This window comes from Amphiprion ocellaris, chromosome 14 (genome assembly GCF_022539595.1).
Source record: "Amphiprion ocellaris isolate individual 3 ecotype Okinawa chromosome 14, ASM2253959v1, whole genome shotgun sequence".
Classification (NCBI taxonomy): Eukaryota; Metazoa; Chordata; class Actinopteri; family Pomacentridae; genus Amphiprion; species Amphiprion ocellaris.
The window spans coordinates 3,505,014-3,523,167 of record NC_072779.1 but is presented as its reverse complement, the minus strand read 5'-3'; the positions used below and the strand labels follow the sequence as shown (position 1 = coordinate 3,523,167).

The window sequence follows — 18,154 nt, the reverse complement described above, 5'->3', positions numbered from 1 at the left end:
AAGAGAATCTGAACTTACATCTGCCTCTTGATGTAGTCCTTCAGCAGGTCCTGATCAACCGAGTACAGGTCGTTGCTGCTCATGTTGTCGTAGTAGTAGGTCACCGAGTTGCTGAACTTCTGTCCGTATTGTCCATCTTTCACATCGTAGGACTTGTAGCCGTAGTGGTAGTCATAGTGTCCTGGAGAGGAGAAGAGCAGCCGGTTAGGCTCACATCACTGAAACCCAAACATGAGACTAAAATCTCCCCACTAGCTGCCTTGGAAGCAATAAAAACGATTTTAAAGTGCTTCTCTTTGTTTTACAATCACTTCATGTTCCTGACTGATCTCTGAGCTCTGGGGATTCTCATGTCAGCTGGTCACTGATGCAGAACTTCACTTTACGGTGATGCAGCCTCCAGAATCACTTAGAGCTTTATAACCTTCTGCCAGCAGGTTGGAAAGGCACATAGTGTTTACAAAATCACAGAAATTACACCTATTATCAGGGCCAGAACAACTGTGGAAAAAAAGAGAATTTTTAGATTTTCAGCTTTCCGACAGTCCTTGAACTACTCATCTGTAACATGTCATTGGTTTAGGATCAGAAATACTTCACTCGGCACGTCTCTCTTAACCCCCGTGTCGTCCTGTGGGTCAAAATTGACCCGTTTTAAAGTTTGAAATTGCAGAAAAAATATATTTTCACAGTGAAACTTCTGATGTCCACATTTTCAACATTTTGGGGAAATCTGAACATTTTTTGGTGGGAAAAAAAAATGTTAAAAAAAAATGTTTCTTAAGAACATTCACAAAAAAATTAAACCAAAATCCAGCGAATTTTGCTGGATTTTGGTAGATTTTTTGTGAATGTTCTTAAAGAAAATATTACAAGTTTTACTGGTATATATGGAATCACTTTAGATATTTTTAGGATTTTTTTGGAAGATTTTTACTCATTTTTTGAAAATATTTACAAGAATTTTCTTGCCAAATTTGGGGGATTTTTTTATTTTTTTTTTAAAATAAAACTTTTAGGGGAAACTTTTTATTGGAATTTTCTTCTTGAAGGTTTTGCAAATTTTCAGAAATTTGGGGATTTTTTTTGCTGAATTTCTGGATTTTTTTCAGACAAGGAAACAATATTTTTTGGTGCCTGTAAAAGAGGACAACAGGAGGGTTAAAAAATTGCAAAAAAATAACTACTTTTACATAACTAGAAAAACAACTAGAAAAACTTTGTTTTTCTTTGGAAAAACAAAAAATTCTGCTGTCCTCCCTGCAACCAGGAAGTCATTAGTGACTCAGCTGTGACCAACAGCGACAAGTCAAAAAAATCTGGGATTTTTAGGCTGAACTGCAGGCTGTGTAACACAGAGCAAAGCAACTATTTAAATGTCAGTAGTTAAATATCTTTAGTATGGAGAGGCATCATTTTTTTTCCTGGTATTGGTAACTCCTCTGGACACTTGGAAAAATGTTGATTCCAGGTTTTTTCAATTTCTGTAAAATTAATTATGGCATTATAACTGTGTTTTACTGCACATTTTGAGTTCATTTTAAGTGTGTGTTTTCCATAGAGGTGCAGGAGGAGAAAAATGATGCAACAGTAAGTAAAAAAATGGCCAGAAGCTGGTTTGACTGGTTACCTACAATATTTAAAGTGATTTATGTGCTTTCAGTTTTACACTTTTTCACATTTTTCTTATATTTAAAGTCTCTTGCTCCCTTCAAGTGTATTTTTCAGCTTTTGTATTGTTATTTCCTCAATTATTTAGTCTGTTAGTTGCAGTTAGGGTGAACGAAAGAACTGAAGCTTATGAGAAAATGAGACTGCTCTTTTAGTAGAATATAAAAAAGTATTACATTTAATTCAAGAAAAGGTCTCCTGCATGGTGCCTCAAGACAGTTACAAGAAAAATGCATAAACCTATAAAACTGCGTTCATAAAGAGCTTAAATCCTGTCAAATAAAGACTGTGAGCTTGTGTGAACACATCAGAGTACGTCGCAGCACAAACACATGAGAGATTCTGGGTAAGTTTATCTGCTCAGACTGTTTCAACAACAAGGAGACACAAGAAAACTGGATTTAAAAACCTCCTCCAGGCTGTTTGTAATGCTGGTTTTCTGTCACACTTTCTTCCCCTTTTGTAAAGTTTAAAACTTACCAGGGTTTTCTCTGCTTCGGGGGAAAAGAGCGAAAGAAAGAAAGAAAGAAAGTCAGGGAAGACAATGTGCGAGAAAAGAGCAAACACCAACAGGGAGGCGATAGGAAGAATCCTGCCAAAACCAACAGACCTTGAGGGAAACCTGCTTCTCCTGCTGGATTCAAGGCTTTTCCTCATTCCAACACTCTCCGGTTGTTATTGCACAGTTTTGCTTTCGCTGTAGCTTCAGTGGAGCCGATCAGATTCACCAACCACCCAGCTTTTTATAGGCCCAAACCACCAAAAGTAGCCGATTTTGTTTAGTCAAACATATAAGCAAGAGGACAGAGAATATTTCATTTAAAAGGCAGGTAGTTGATGTTTAAAATTCTGTGATCTCTTGTTTATTTGCCAGAGTGTGTTTGGGTTTCACCACCATTAGTGAGCCGAAAGTCATTTCTAAACAAATACTTGAAATATTACTGAAGTTAGAACATGTCTAGATGCAATATGTTTTGATAGAACATCATTTTAATGAAATACTGAGGTGCTGCAGGGACGTATCTGCTTAAAATCTGATTCTCCAGGAAACAAAAAGCTTGTTTGCTACTGCAGCAAAATCTCACATCATCGTATTTAAAAGATTTTTGGGCTGAGAATGAAATTAACCCTCCTGTTGTCTTAATTTACAGGCACCAAAAAATACTGTTTCCTTGTCGGAAAAAAAATCTCAAAAAATCAGCAAAAAAAGTCCCAAAATTTCTGAAAATTTGCAAAACCTTCAGGAAGAAAATTCCAATAATTCCTTAAAAGTTTCCCTTAAAAGTTTTATTTAAAAAAAATCCCCCAAATTTGGTAAGAAAATTCTTGTAAATATTTTCAAAAAATGAGTAAAAATCTTAAAAAAAAATCCTAAAAATATCTGAAGTGATTCCATATATATCAGTAAAACTTCTGATATTTTCTTTAAGAACATTCACATAAAGTGTTCTGCGAGTATTCTTCAGAAACATTTTTAACATTTCTTTTTTCCACCAAAAAATGTTCAAAGATTTCCCGAAAATGTTGAAAATGTGGACATCAGAAGTTTCACTGTGAAAACAGATTTTTTTCCCACATTTTCAAACTTTAAAACAGGTCAGTTTTGACCCGAAGGACGACACGAGGATTAAAACAGCAACATTTACACTAAAATGCAAACTTATATTGCACAATTCATCATAATTATTATTTTTTTTGCATATTGTTCAGCCCTAGTGTGAGTAATATTTAGTTATTTCTATTTTATTCTCCTTTTATGGACATTTAAAAGCCTGTATGTGCCGTAACAGCTCTCACTGACATTAAACCTTAAACCCCAGATTAGTTTAAATAAAGATTTTTCATGTAAGATTGCTGCATCCGCAAAAAAAAAGAAAGAACAGAAACAAAAACGCTGAGCAGAAATAAGGAAGAAAATGCTGCAGAGGAAGTTCCACAGAAAGTTCAAGTCTGCATTAAATTAAACACACAGGAAGTAAATGGCTAATGTTAACAGGGCCGCAATTAACAGATTAATCGACAATCAATCTCTATAAACGTCAGAAAATGGTGAGAAATGTCGATTAGTGTTTCCCAAGATGATGTTTTGTTTCATCTACAACGCAAAGATATTCCGTTTACAGTCACAGAAGGAGGAAAGAATAGAGAAAATGTAGAAACTAATAAAGAAATCAGACAATGTAGACTTTTTTCTTAATAATTACTTAAACTGTGTGTCCAAAAAGCTCTTAGATAATTTTATAGTTAGCAACTGATTGCAAATCTAATTATTAGTAGAATTACAACAAGTTCACGACAGTTTATGATGCATCTTTTGAAAACAGCTTTGAGGAAAACTGGTTTGTGGAGCTGCAGACGGCCATTAAAATAATGAACCCACAACAAATCCACATAGCGTCCACACTGTCGACTGTTTAGGGTTTTAATCCGGTGTTTAACTCTTGAGCCTCTTCTAAATTAATGTACAAAGGAAAGCTTCGATGCTGAGATCAGAGTTGTGAAAGTTCTCTCCACAGATGTTGAGTCAGAGAAGAGACATGAAGCTCATCACATCTACAGCACGTCTGCAGGTCGAGTCTGACGGATTCATGAAGTTTTAAATGGCTCGGGTTTGATCCTAATGTTCAATTAAACAACAGTCATCAAGTACAGCTTATATCAGGGATGTCAAACATGCGGCCCACGGGCCAAAACCGGCCCTCTAGAGGGTCCAATCCGGCCTAAAGGATGACTTTGAAAAGTGTAAAAATTCCAGAGAAGACATTAACTGCAGATTATAAATTAGTAAATCTATAAATTTAACATAATTTCTAGACCATGACAAGTTGTTTTGATCTTAAAGTAAAATACTACTCATTGTTCTTTTGTCATTTTCTGTCTCATTTTTTGTTCCAGATACCTGTAACTGAATGTTTTATGCCTTTGTAGACACTGATCTGGAAGTTGTAATGTGTAAATGATAAACTGAGGCATAATGTTGCTGAAACTGAATTTATTTTTCTTGAGAAATTTCAGTTTGATAATTCCTTGAATGTGAATATTTTCAGAATGTACTAAAACAAAGGAAAGATTTAGAGTTGTGGTTATTTATAGGTTATTATGCTGTGATTTTACTGGTCACTAGAGATCAAATTGGGCTGAACTAAGATGAGTCTGACACCCCTGGTTTAGACCTTGTTATCCTTCGACTGGGAGTTGTAGTGTGTACATACTGTGAGTTTAACTAGTTTATATTCAGCTGGTGACTAAAAACAGCTCCATGTGGTGGCAGACAAACATTTAACCCACAAACTTTTGTTCCAAGTTTGATGACCACATAAGAACGGTTCAGAAAAGCCTGCTGGTGGTGAAGTCGTATTTTTGGTGTTTTACTTCTGCGTGTGGAAACAAAAACAACATACCTCTGCCACCGCCTCGGCCTCGTCCTCGGCCTCTTCCTCTTCCACGGCCGCGACCTCTGAACCCTCCACGGAACGGCGCCCCCTCGCTCTTCACGCTGGACACCTCGTCGTGGTCGTCACGCCACTCACGCTCGTACTTCTGACTGTGCCAGTCTGCAGGGAAACCGACACATCAGAACACCAGCAGAACCAAATAGTCATTTTTAACCAGAAGCAGGCGCTTGAAATCGTAATTTGTGTCTCTTCTTAGCAGCTGGTCCATTTCATTTCCTCAGAGAATGTAAGTTATTTATACGACGGAGCACATTTAAATAGTCAAAGCAGAAGTAGTAGATTAGTAGATGCAGACAGATCTGTCCACATCCTGCTGCTGAGTCATGCACAACCAGCATCCTGCAGATAATCTACAGATACAGAAACACATCCACTGTTTACATACAAGCATCTGCAAGTCAAGCAGCTCCATCTAATAACATTTAAAGCTTCATGTAAAACCAGCCGGTTGGGATTCCTTCATGTCCTTTTAAGCTGATTTTTCTCTAGTAAGTGATGACTGACAGCCACCGCCTTCCCTCTCTAAAACGCAGCGTCACTTTCAGCATCACAAACGAACCTCTGAGGTCGTTCCTGGCGTTGGGGGGCAGACGGGGGTTCTCGTTCTGCCGGCTGTTGTTCCTGGAGGCCGAACGTTCCCGTGGACCCTCAGACTTCACCTCGATCATCAGAGGAACCCACTTCTGCTTGTTTCCTGTTTGAGACGACACACAGAGGCGACAGAGTTACAGAAGGAACACGAGAATTTAGACATTTGGTCCTAAAATCAGTTTTAAATTCAGGAATTATTTCAACATTTTCACAAAATATTCATCCTAGTTATTTTTTTCTCAACTACTCTACATTCCAGACACAAAAAAAAAAAACCTTTACTTGAACACTACTGATAAAGTCGACGTAAAACTCTGTTTGATTAAGAAAAAGCACAAGAAACGCCAACCAAAGCGGAGTCCCAAGTGCGTCAGAACTACCACTGCAAGGCCGCCATCAAACCAGATGGTCAACACGGAGATGTCGCATATTTTTAACCGTTCTTTAAAAAACTAATTTTGTGTTGGCTTCATATTTGCACCAAGGCAGGGTTTTATCACTAATACAGTTTATTTTCAAAGTGAAATGCACTTCAACTTTGCCCATTTTCAATATTTCTTCAGAAAACTATTTCAGTAATCAAAGACTGTCAGATGAAAATCTTAGTAAAAACCTGTTACAGAGCAGTTTATAGCTGTCTGTGCTAAACAGAAAACATCTTACTGGAAAAAATTTGGAACGAAATGTAGAAGTTACTCTCCAGAATCTGACCTTTCTCTGTGAAAATATGTTGTTTTTCATCTTTTTTTTTGATATTAACAGCACCTAAAACCTGTTGTAATGAAGCAACCCTGTGCATCTGAATTATTTATTACATAAGCTAAACAAAAGTAGAATTTAAATCAGTGATATAGTATATTTTCAAAGGAGAATGCACGTAAACTTTGCACATTTTGAGCATTTTTTTACACACACATATATAGGAGCCCTTAAATTCTGGATCTTTCCACTAAAACTTTTAGCCATCAACACGAAACAGCAAAGAACTTATTGAAAAAAAAATTCAAGATAAGATGTGAAAGTTACTCTCGAGAATCTGACCTTTTTCTTTAAAAAAATCATCTTTTATTTTTCATCTTTATTTTTAATACTAACGGCACTAAAATCTGTTATAATGAAGCAACCCTGACATTAGAATTCTATTTTTTTTGAGGACCCAATATGTCTTCTCAAATTTAAAAAGCTATAAAAAAATGTTTAAAAAGCTTAAAAAGCAGTCAACTACATTTAAAAATACCAAACTAAATGTAAGTCTTTTTAAGGCCTTTAGGCTTTAGAAGACAAATCAGTTCTTTAGATTTCTTGATACCAAATTTATAAATGAAAAGAATCCTAATTTATTTAAAATATATTCTCTCCACAGCTCTGGAACCAGCGATCTAATGCATAAAGAAAACAAGATGTTGTTGATTTTTGCTGGAGATCATAATCATCTTTATCTTAATTCATAATCAACATTCTAAATTCAACATAAAAATGAATAAATCCTTAATAATGACAATAGCGCAGACACAAAAGCTTTCTTATCATAGCTTAGGCAGCAGTAGATGAGGACAGTTTTCCTTTCTAAATTCTCAGGAGTCCATTTTTACTAGTAAGAATGCGATAATGCAGCTCTGGATGCTGGATAGTTGGACGTATTAAGCTGTCATTATGAAAAACGCAGCGTCTCCTGCAGTACCACGTCCAGCCAGCAGGCAGCACCAGTGATCTGCTGCTTTAAAGGAGGACGTCTGGCTGTCTGGGTGTTGTGTGTGGATGTGTGGGTGAGTCTGATACCACATCATGCAACGGGAGAGAGGAAACAACAGGCAGCTTTAAGTGACGTGGCCTTGTGTAGGTAAGAGATGGAGACAGAGAGGAAGGCGGTAGAAAGAAGAAATAAAAAAGGAGAATATGGAACGATGGCAAGATTTAACTTTTTTCTGTACAGTTGTGGATCTTGCGACAACAAAACATCTGACCAACAGCAGTCACGTTGCGAATAAATGACATTTTGTTTTGCTTCAATGCTGAGATCAGAGTTGTGAAAATTCTCCTCAGTGTTTCGTCAGAGAAGAGACATGAAGCTCATCACCTCCACAGCACATCTGCAGCTAATCGTACATCTCCGCATGAAACGGTACAAAAATAAAAACATTTGTGCTTGTTGTCGACAACCTAAACAACATATATGACCTTTATTAGCATGTTTCAGTTCATTCTGAATTGTTAAAGCCACATTTGGAACTAAAATAAAGTCCCCTGTGGTGACAAACTCATCCTTGCCAGCGTATTTGTATGCCAGAGTTGTTTCAGGGGGAAAAAAAGAGGCTGACTACAAGAGAAAGGCAGGAAACCCCCCAATAGGCTCAACTTGTGCTGAGTCCTCTGAGGGTCAGAAAACACTCGCTGCCCGGCTGGCTGGCTAGCTGGCTGGCTGACTCGGTTCCACAGTTGAAACTTTGAACTGCTGCCAAAGCTGCACAAACTTCTGCTCAGTGATTTGCTGCAGGCACAAAGTTAAACAGGAGCCGACTTCAACCACCAAAACCTCCTACTGTAACTTCTGTACCTTCGCTTTCACTGTGCTAACTCGTTTACTACAATGAGGAGATGTTCTTAGGCTCACGTTATGTGGAGTGCTGCAATTAACTTAGGCTCATTAATAAAGCAGCTGTCTGACTGTAAAAACATTTACTCACCTCTACAACGTCTCTCATATGGATTTGATATTTATCCTTAAAGCTGAGGTAAGCAATACATTTATAAGTAATTGGACAACAATTCCACAACAACCTTAAAGCATATTACGAATCAAGTGGTCTAATCTTGGCTCCATTTTCAGGCTTTACATTTGTTTCTGTAAATCTAGTATTCGACAGGGGATTTTGACCAATCACGTCTTCTCAGAGAGTATGTGTTGCTCCTATTGGCTGGTCTATAAATCCAGATGGTGGAAAGCCTGATTCTCTGGTGGAAAATCCTGCAGGAAAAGTTCCCATTACGGTATTGGCAACGACCGGCTGTACTACGAAGCAACTCACAAAAAGGAAGCTGGACTGTTGCTACCAATTTAGCCCTCCTGCTAACCGTAGCCAAACACTAGCAGCTGTGGCTAATTCAAGTATATGTTCATGTTTATGATTGAATTTGATATGATTTGTTTTTGCATGGATATAAAGCACACGCAGCACTGTTGTTGTTGTGATGCTGAGATGATAAAAGGTTCTGCCTGGACCATCCTGCATGTGGGCACAGTCTTGTCATCATGGATGATGATGCGACAACCATGAAAAAGCTTGGTAAATGTTCAATCCAGCAAAGAAATACTGTCAATCAAAATGCTCTGACGCAAGTGGAGCTTGCGAGGGGGTACAGGCAGTCAGGTCACTGTCATCAGGGGTGTTTTCAATCCCAGAGTTCAGTTTAACAATTTACATCCAATTAAAAAACGCTGAATCTTGAAATGGTGGGAAACCGACCAACCAATTAAAAGGCACCGTCCTCTCTGCTGCTAGAAGGAACTTAAGACAAAAACAGGGCTGCAGGAGAAATTTTTACATTTTTTCCCTTTTCAGGATTTCTGCCTACAGCAGCTTTAAATTTCTTACTGGTTTTAGTGGATAGAAACATAATTTATGCACAAGAGGTGGACTTTTTAGTGACTATTTAAGCTAAATGTGAAAAACTAACATAGGAAGATGATAAAATAACAAAATTCTTTAAAAGAAAACTGACTGGAATATTCTTTTAAGAAGTTGAAATGTGTACAAAGTCAACAAGCTGGTTAAGTTTGAATGAAAAAGCGAGAATAACAGGCCAATAAACAGCCTCTTTTAAGTATTATTTTTAAAAATATGCTGGAAATAAGCATCAAATGCAAAACTTCAGATGTGGCCATAATGTAAAAAACTATCTTTGCCACTTGGGCCTGAAGACGGCAGCACTGAAATGCAAATGTTCGCTACTCATCCAAAAATCCTTTCCATGGTTCGCTTTTTAAGTCACTAGAAACCACAGCGATACTCCGGTTCGCTTCACTTCAGCTGTTTTAAAGCTGAATCCAACATTTAACACGTTCGCCATAGATTGTTGTTGACGTTTAGAAGTTTTAGCATCAAACACATCGGATTTCTTTGCATGCTAGCATTGCTAATATTAATGAACATCTAATTAGTTAGCATGCTAGCACATCAAATCTCCAGTTGATATTCACCTTTTTTCTTCGGCCCGTTCTTCTGGGAGTCGTCGTCTCCGTTCTTCTCCTCTCCGGAGTCGTCGGACTTGGCCTTCAGGTTCTCTTTGCTCTCCTCGTTGCTCTCCCTCTTCTCCTTCAACTCCTTCTTAGCCGTTGTCCTTTTGGGGCCCTGAAGAGGAAACAGGGTCCCAAAGACATTTAGAAAAGAGTTTTAAAAAAAACTGTGAAGTCCACTTCAGGAGATTTGGGCCTTTTAAAAAAGTTCCTGTAGAGTAATTATCTTTGCACATTTAACATTTTTACTGAAAATGAGGCTGAAATTAGCGCCACAGATTCAAATTTACACATCATTTTCAGGTTTTTCAAAGCAGAATCTGGGCTCAAAATCTGCTACAAATATTTTACTGGTTAAACACGCAAACATGCTAAAGCCCGCCTTCAAACAGCCACGGTCCAATGATAGCTTAGCAACATGTGGTAGTTGTGCCAAACTATGGATCTATCAGCACCAAAGCTGGGTTCTGGGAGGATATTTGCTCTCAGAGGAATTTAAAGGGTGATGCCTTTTCAAAACCATAAACTTTGACATTAGGTTTTATCCTGAATCAGTTATGTTTGTAGCCAATAAATGCTTATTTAAGACTCTGTTGTGAACTGAGTCTGAAATGGCTAAAAGCTGTTAACAACTGTTGTCGAAATTGACATTTGCAAGCTAGAAATGAGAAGCTTCTTTTGTCTATTTTGCAATCAGTGGCTCATCTCATTACTCCAGAAAGTACTTAGTGTTTACTTTTCTATAACCATGTCCAGGAGAAACGATTATTTCCATCAACGAATTCGTCACTAATTCGATCAGTTGTTCGGTGTATAAAATGTCAGAAAAAGGTGAAAAATGTGGGTCAGTGTTTCCAATAGTCCAAAATTATGTCTTCAAATGTCTTGTTCTGTAAAGATATTCAGTTTACTGTCATAAATTAGTGAAGAAACCAGAAAATATTGAAACATCATAAACATTTATGAAGCTGGAATCTGAGAATTTAGACTTTTCTCATTTAAAAAACTACTACAAGCCCATTAATCCATTATTAACCCTCATGTCGTCCTGTGGGTCAAATTGACCTGTTTTAAAGTTTGAAGAAAAAAAATTTCACAGTGAAACTTCTGATGTCCACATTTTCAACATTTTGGGGAAATTTTTGAACATTTTGTTGTGGAAAAAAACTGCAAAAAAAAATTAAAATGTCAAAAATGTTTCTTAAGAACATTCACATAAAAATCAACCAAAATCCAGCAAATTTCACTGGATGTTGGTTGATTTTTATGTGAATGTTCTTGAAGAAAATAACAGAAGTTTTACTGATATATATGGAATCACTTTAAATATTTTTAGGATTTTTTCTTTTGCAAGATTTTTACAATTTTTTTTGAAAATATTTACAAGAATTTTCTTGCCAAACTTGGAGGATTTTTTTATTTTTAAATAAAACTTTTAAGGGAAACTTTTAAGGAATTATTGGAATTTTCTTCCTGAAGGTTTTGCAAATTTTCAGAAATTTGGGAAATTGTTTGCTGAATTTTGGGATTTTTTTCAGATAAGGAAATAATATTTTTTGGTGCCCGTAAATGAGGACAACAGGAGGGTTAATCAAACATTTCAAAGTTAGTATTTGATGTTCAGACTGAAACTACAAAAGTCTGCAAACCTCCTCAGGGCAACAATTAAAGTAACTGGGACAAAAAGAACTTTGCATGCGCTTTAGGGTTTCCATTATCTTGTCTTGTTGCATCTTTTTATAACGTTTGACTGCAGCAGAGCAACACTGTCCTCCAGCTAACAGAGTAACCGACACAGGGCAGCTCACCGTCCACCAATCGGCTTCTCTGGTTATCTTTGCTCACAGAGCCGATGCTGGAGTTCATTCAAATCAAACAGCCTCTCCTCGGCTCGGCTATCAGCGACACACATATCTGCAAAAAGCCCGATAGTCCTGAGGGGTTTGCATAGGAGTCATGCAAAGCGTTTCTCTCGAGCGGAGGAAGTTAGAAGAGGTATGACGGGTTTCATGCCAGTCGGTGGACGAACGCCCACACAGGTCGACAAAAAGGGACAAAAACTGATCTAATCACACTGAAAGATCACGCCAAACATGCACCGTCTCAAACCACGACAAAAGAACAAGGAACTCTGACAATTCAGGCTGTGAAAAACTTGAAAAATAGAAGCTACAGAGTTTTAAATTAACCCTCCTGTTGTCCTCATTTACGGGCACCAAAAATAATTGTTTCCTTGTCTATAAAAAATCCCCTAAATTTCAGAAACTTTGCAAAACCTTCAGGAAGAAAATTCCAATAATTACTTGAAAGTTTCCCTCAAAAGTTTTTTTTTAATCCCCCAAATTTGGCAAGAAAATTCTTGTAAATATTTTCAAAAAATGAGTAAAAATCTTCAAAAAAAAATGCTAAAATATCTAAAGTGATTCCATATATATCAGTAAAACTTCTGACATTTTCTTTAAGAACATTCAGAAAAAAAATCTACCAAAATCCAGCAAATTTCGCTGGATTTTGGTTGATTTTTAAGTCAATGTTCTTAAAGAAACATTTTCAACATTTCTTTTTTTCCACCAAAAAATGTTTAAAAATTTCCCAAAAATGTTCAAAATGTGGACATCAGAAGTTTTACTGTGAAAATATATATATATTCGACATTTTCAAACTGTAAAACGGGTCGATTTTGACCTGCAGGACAACACGGGGGTTAAATCAAAGTCAGGATTGAGGAGAAGCAGCTTAAATGCAAAAACAACAACTATAGTTTCACTTTGTTCTGTTAAGATCATATGTAGTTCTCTTTACAGTTAATAATTTAATGTTCAGACTTTGAAGCCACAGAACTTTTCATCTGAAAATGTTCAAATCAAACTGTAATTTCATCTGTAAGTGTTCCAAAGATGTAGAGAAATTCACCACAGTGAGGAGCTGAGGACTGAGGACAACACGAGGGTTAATGTGATTACAATTCCAAAGCTAAAACAACACATTTCAGCTCTTTAAGGGTTCAGATACAGCAGATGATGTGTGACGACAAGTTTGACCTTTTAATACGTTCCCCTAAATATAAATGAGGATCCACCGAGGCTACATATAGACACACGCATTTATTTTTTATACCTTATTTATACTATTCTCACTGTTTCTATTACCATTTACTGTCAGACATGATACCACGTCTGCATCATTTGTTAAAGCTTGTTGTCATTCTTAGACAGAAGGTTTAGTTGTGTAAACGCCAATTATGGCTTTGTTCAAACATCTGCTACACAAACTGTCACAATGGTTGCATGATATGTGGAACTCAAGCAGAAATATGTCTTCGACTCGTGGTGGATTTTGGGATGAATGAGTGTGAATGAGATGATTCAGCGGCGATAACTGGCCTCAACTTTACAAGACAAATAACATTTTAACAGCACAACAGCTTCTCCAAATGCAGCACGTTGTAAACACACACAAAGTTTAAACTATCGACGGTTGAGTAAATTTACATGCTGAAAAAACTGTAGGATGTACAGCGTTCCTGTGTCTGGAATCCCTGCCTGCTCATTATCTAGCATTAAACTCTCTGCGATGGATTTTATTTAGAGTTTAAATCGAGTGTGGAGCCACTATTTTTGTTTTTCCAAGTGTTGGTAACAAGTTTTTTACATGTTGATTTTTAGTATATTTTTATTTGTGACATTTCTGAGTTCTCTCTCTTCTACTCATGGTTCTGTTGTTTCATTAGAGATGCAGGATTTTAGATTTCAGAGAAAAATGAGCCAACAGTGAGTAAAACTATAACAGCAGCAAAAGACATTCTGAAACAGTAAATATCTAACACTACACTTTCTATGCACCACTATAGTTCAGTGCGTAAATTTATCCTCTCTATAGTGCACAAGTTCACCAAATACTGAATCCAATATTCAGCATTTTCACCAATTATTGGTATTATTACTATTTTAAATCAATATCTAGTAAAAACACACTACCATTGCTCTGATGCAGCCACCTCTTTCTATCAGCAGTCATTATTCTCTGGTATATGATTGATTATAAGACAAAAGTTTTAGCTTTTCAACTCTAAACAACAATTACACGTAATTAACCTCCAGACCTGAGCTTTGGTTGAACTGCATTTTAGATTTCTTCTAGTTATTTGGGGTAAGGAGTAACCAATAAATATAATCGGATAGTATCTAATACCAGTTTTTTATATTTATTATATTTATATTATTATTGTTGTTTTTTTATTATTATAATTATTATGAACAATATGCTCCTTTTGAAGAAAAACAATGTCTACGTATGTGGACACCAGGTCCTAGGAGGTTAAACATACCTAACACATAAATAAACAAAAGCGTTTCCGCACAGGTGTGTGTTGAAGTTTGTTATTTCAAATTAAGACGTCAATATTTTAATTGTTCCTGCAGATATGCATCCGTTACAATCAGCATCCTTAATAACTAATTACAATGAAACTGATTGAGTTGAAGGATACAGAGTGACAACGAGTAGTACGAGTCTGAAAAAAAATCAATTTACTGCTCACTGTTGACAAAACCATTAAGCACCGATTATTATTCCACCGAGGAGGAGGAGGAGCCTCAGAGGAGTTATGTGATGGTCTGTCTGTCTGTCTGTCTGTCTGTCTGTCTGTCTGTCTGTCTGTCTGTCTGTCTGTCTGTCTGTCTGTCTGTCTGTCTGTCTGTCTGTCTGTCTGTCTGTCTGTCTGTCTGTCTGTCTATCATTCAGCTACACCCACTGTGTACAAATATATCTAACATAAAGTATATCACCGTCTCTAAAAAGTTTACACAACAGAAAGCTCAAATCATGTTTCAGTTTGACTCTAAGAAGGAAAAGTCCTCAGTGTGGTGTTGAGTTTCAGATGTTAGTCTGGTTTTATAATCAGACACAGTGACTGGCTGCAGGTTCAGGGGCTGCAGGTTGAACTTACAGTGAATCTCCATGAGTCTCTGACCTGCCTGACAGTCGGCGGGCAGGACACGGTCCGTGTCACTGCCTCGATCTGAACAGAGGGAGGGAAGAGCAGTTTAGAGAAGACAATGAGGTGGAGCATGAAGAGCGCGCACACACGCACACGCACACACACACACACACACACACACACACACACACACACACACACACACACACACACACACACACACACACACACACACACACACACACACACACACACACACACACACACACACACACACACACACACATACTGTATGTAGACAATGAGAAACGTGATGTTGAGAAGTTTTGCAAGGCTGCAAAAGTCAGTTTAGAAAGTCTCAGCAGCTGATCAAGTAACCACTGAGTCCTTCTGAGGCCCTGAAGTTATAATCTGGTCATTTTCTTGTCCAATTATTGCCCCTCTAAAGGCTCCTCTGTGCTCCAGCATCATTTAGACATTATGCTTCTTCCTGCTGCCGTCAAGCACAACAAAATGCCAAGTCAACGTTGTGCAAGCCGTGGATAAAAAGAAGCATCTGCTGCATCTTTTCGTCCGCTGAGCTCCTTCTGGGTTTTATAAAGCGAATCCAATCGTCTCAGCGGCCACATGGTTAACGCTGTGTCATTCCTGCAACACAACTTTGGATGATGACTCTGAATTCTGCACAAATAGGAGCCGGATTATTTTTAGCGATGACAGAACGCTGTGAGATGATAAACCATTAAAGCAGGCGGCTGTGTTCAGGTGTGAGTGCTGGAGTTTGTTCTCTGAATCAATAACATTGCGTAAAAAAAAAAAAAAAAAAAAAACACCAGCAGCAAAACTGTGATCATAAGGAGCTGATTCATTCTCGTTCCACTACAGGAAAGCACTGATGATGCTTCTGTTACAGCCACTTTCACCAGGAAAAACTAAATATTACAAATCCTGAACCAGCACAAGGAATCAACACTGACAATCGCTTCATGGTGGATGAAGAAAATAAACTGAATGACTCTAAACTGGACAAAAAAACACAATAAATGGGATGAAAACTGAAAGGACAAACAGTTACATGTGTTAGTTTTGGGTTTGGTTTCCATAACTGCTGCAAAAAAAGGCATGAAAATGAGATCCTGATGTGCGCCGCCCACTGTGGACTAGGAACAGAGTCAGATGTAGTTGTGTGAAGTTCAGCTACCAGTGAGTTTTAGAACTGGTTCTTGCTACTTTTATTGTATATTTTTATTACATTTTCTGAAGATTTTTCATCTTTTTACTTATGGTTACACGTATGGCTGAACCTACTGACACTGAATATCCGTTTGCTCTTGTCTGTCAGAGGAGGTTTGAAATGATTTGACTGTTAAAACAGCAAAGGTCACGACATACAACTTTCATAATGTATTGAACGAGTGTCTATCTGTATTAATACATTATTTATGTGAACACTGAGTCTGTCAGTGTGATGATTTGTTCTGTCTATGAAGCTAACAAAGGGCAAGAAGGAGATTTAAACCAAACACACCTTATTTCTGGAGCTAAAATGACTGATTAAACATCCTAATTAATCAGGCTGAAACACAAATTGTGGATTTGCCGTCCATCTTCATGAGACAAGTCGTTTTTGTACAAAGACAGACTTGGGGAAAAAAATGGTCAGCTCACCAAAACACAATACAGTTAAGAGTGTGTCAAGTACTCATTAAATACCAGGCTGCAGCTAACAGTTGTTTTCATTACTAAACGATCTCTCAGTTGTTTTCTCAATTAAATTCCTCTGTCGATGAAACTTTAGAAAACAGTGAACCAGAGCTGCTGCCTCCTGGCCTCATCTAACCGTCAACTTCTCTTCTGTTTGAGCTACGATGTTGAAAAACATCCAGAAAAGTGTTTCTGTGGAACATTTTAATGTCACGGTCAAGTTGACCTTTCAGATATAAAATGTCATCACTTCATCATTCTGTCTCCTTAGAAGTTTGTGTACATTTTTGTCATAATTAGCACAAGAATTCTTGACTTACAGCCATTAACATATTCTGTGAGGTCACAGCGACCTTTAATGGTAAAATCAGCTCGAGTCGGGGGAAGTGTTTGTCCACAATTTTAAGAAAATCCCTCAAGGTGTTGCAGATATGTTCACTAGATGGAGCAGAAGGGTCAGCCAGAACACCCAGGAGGCATAAAAATACCCATCAAGTTCTTCTAGATCTTAAGATGACAACTTTCAAATCTCTTTCATCAGAGATTGAATCTAAAATTTATCATAAAAAACACAAAAATGCATTAAATTCTGATATCTGAAAAGTTTGACTATGAAATTAGTTGGCAAATAATTTTCCATCACTCAAGTATGTCAATAATCGACTAATGAGAAATTAAAAATCTCAGGTCCTCAGCAGATTTTTCCAACTGAACACTTTCAATTTACAAACAAAAAAAAGTTTTTAAAGTTGAAACTAGGGGCGATTATGGGATTCTTAACTTTCTCAACCAAATCTGACCTTAAAATTGTGATATTTTAATAAATATATTTTATTCTACACATCAGGTTTCCTCAAAATAGATGCCTTGTTCTAACCACCAATTTAAGAAGAAATTAAAGGTTCCCATTTGATTTTTATTTTAACACCAACACCTTCAATTTACAGACAAAAAAGCGCAAAGCAACACTTTTAAAGTTGCTAAACTATTAAATGATTTTTAAATTAACTTAATCAATTGCTAAATTACAAATCTTGATCTCTTACATTTCTGGTACCAACTTTTGTTTGTGCCACAAATGTGCCACTTTAGTGTATATTTAACCTCACAATAAGTCAAAAATTCATTTTAAAACACAGATAAAATAGCAGTTTATGGCATTAAAGCTCAGTCCATTAACAGCACCAAACACCGAACCACTAACCGATGCAATCAAAAACTCCTCCTTCATCAAATGTCGGCATCTATTTCCCGGCGGGAATAATCCAAGGAATGCATCGACTGATTTACGGCTTCGAGTGTTACGTGATGTACGGCGAGCTGCACCCCCCTAAGAATAGCAGCAGCACAGATCCAGGGAGGTTTCTCTGATGAAGGGGGCCCCTAAAAGGACATCCTTTCCCAGGCTTTGGCCCCTATCTCCAAACTCCACCCTCGAGTTCTGCCACCGGACCCGCAGGTTATTCCTGGCCCGTGATGTGACCCACATTTCCCCCCTGCTCCCTCATGGTCGCTCAGACCTGGCTGCCTAAAATAGGGGAGGTTACCGGGGTTGCTCGC

General features: G+C 37.4%; 1 protein-coding gene across 7 annotated transcripts in view; it reads right to left on the bottom strand.

Moving 5' to 3' along the window:
* Positions 1-18,154, bottom strand: part of larp1 (La ribonucleoprotein 1, translational regulator) — a 74,152-nt gene that overhangs the window by 19,200 nt on the left and 36,798 nt on the right. For 6 of the 7 annotated variants that reach the window (XM_055017027.1, XM_055017029.1, XM_055017030.1 and 3 more), the window contains exons 4-8: positions 14,900-14,971; positions 9,916-10,066; positions 5,686-5,820; positions 5,073-5,225; positions 19-181 (exon numbers count right to left, since the gene is read on the bottom strand). In XM_055017027.1, coding sequence (XP_054873002.1) covers positions 19-181; positions 5,073-5,225; positions 5,686-5,820; positions 9,916-10,066; positions 14,900-14,971 — 674 coding nt within the window. The remainder of the gene's footprint in view (positions 1-18; positions 182-5,072; positions 5,226-5,685; positions 5,821-9,915; positions 10,067-14,899; positions 14,972-18,154) is intronic. The other variant, XM_055017033.1, reaches the window with a different exon arrangement.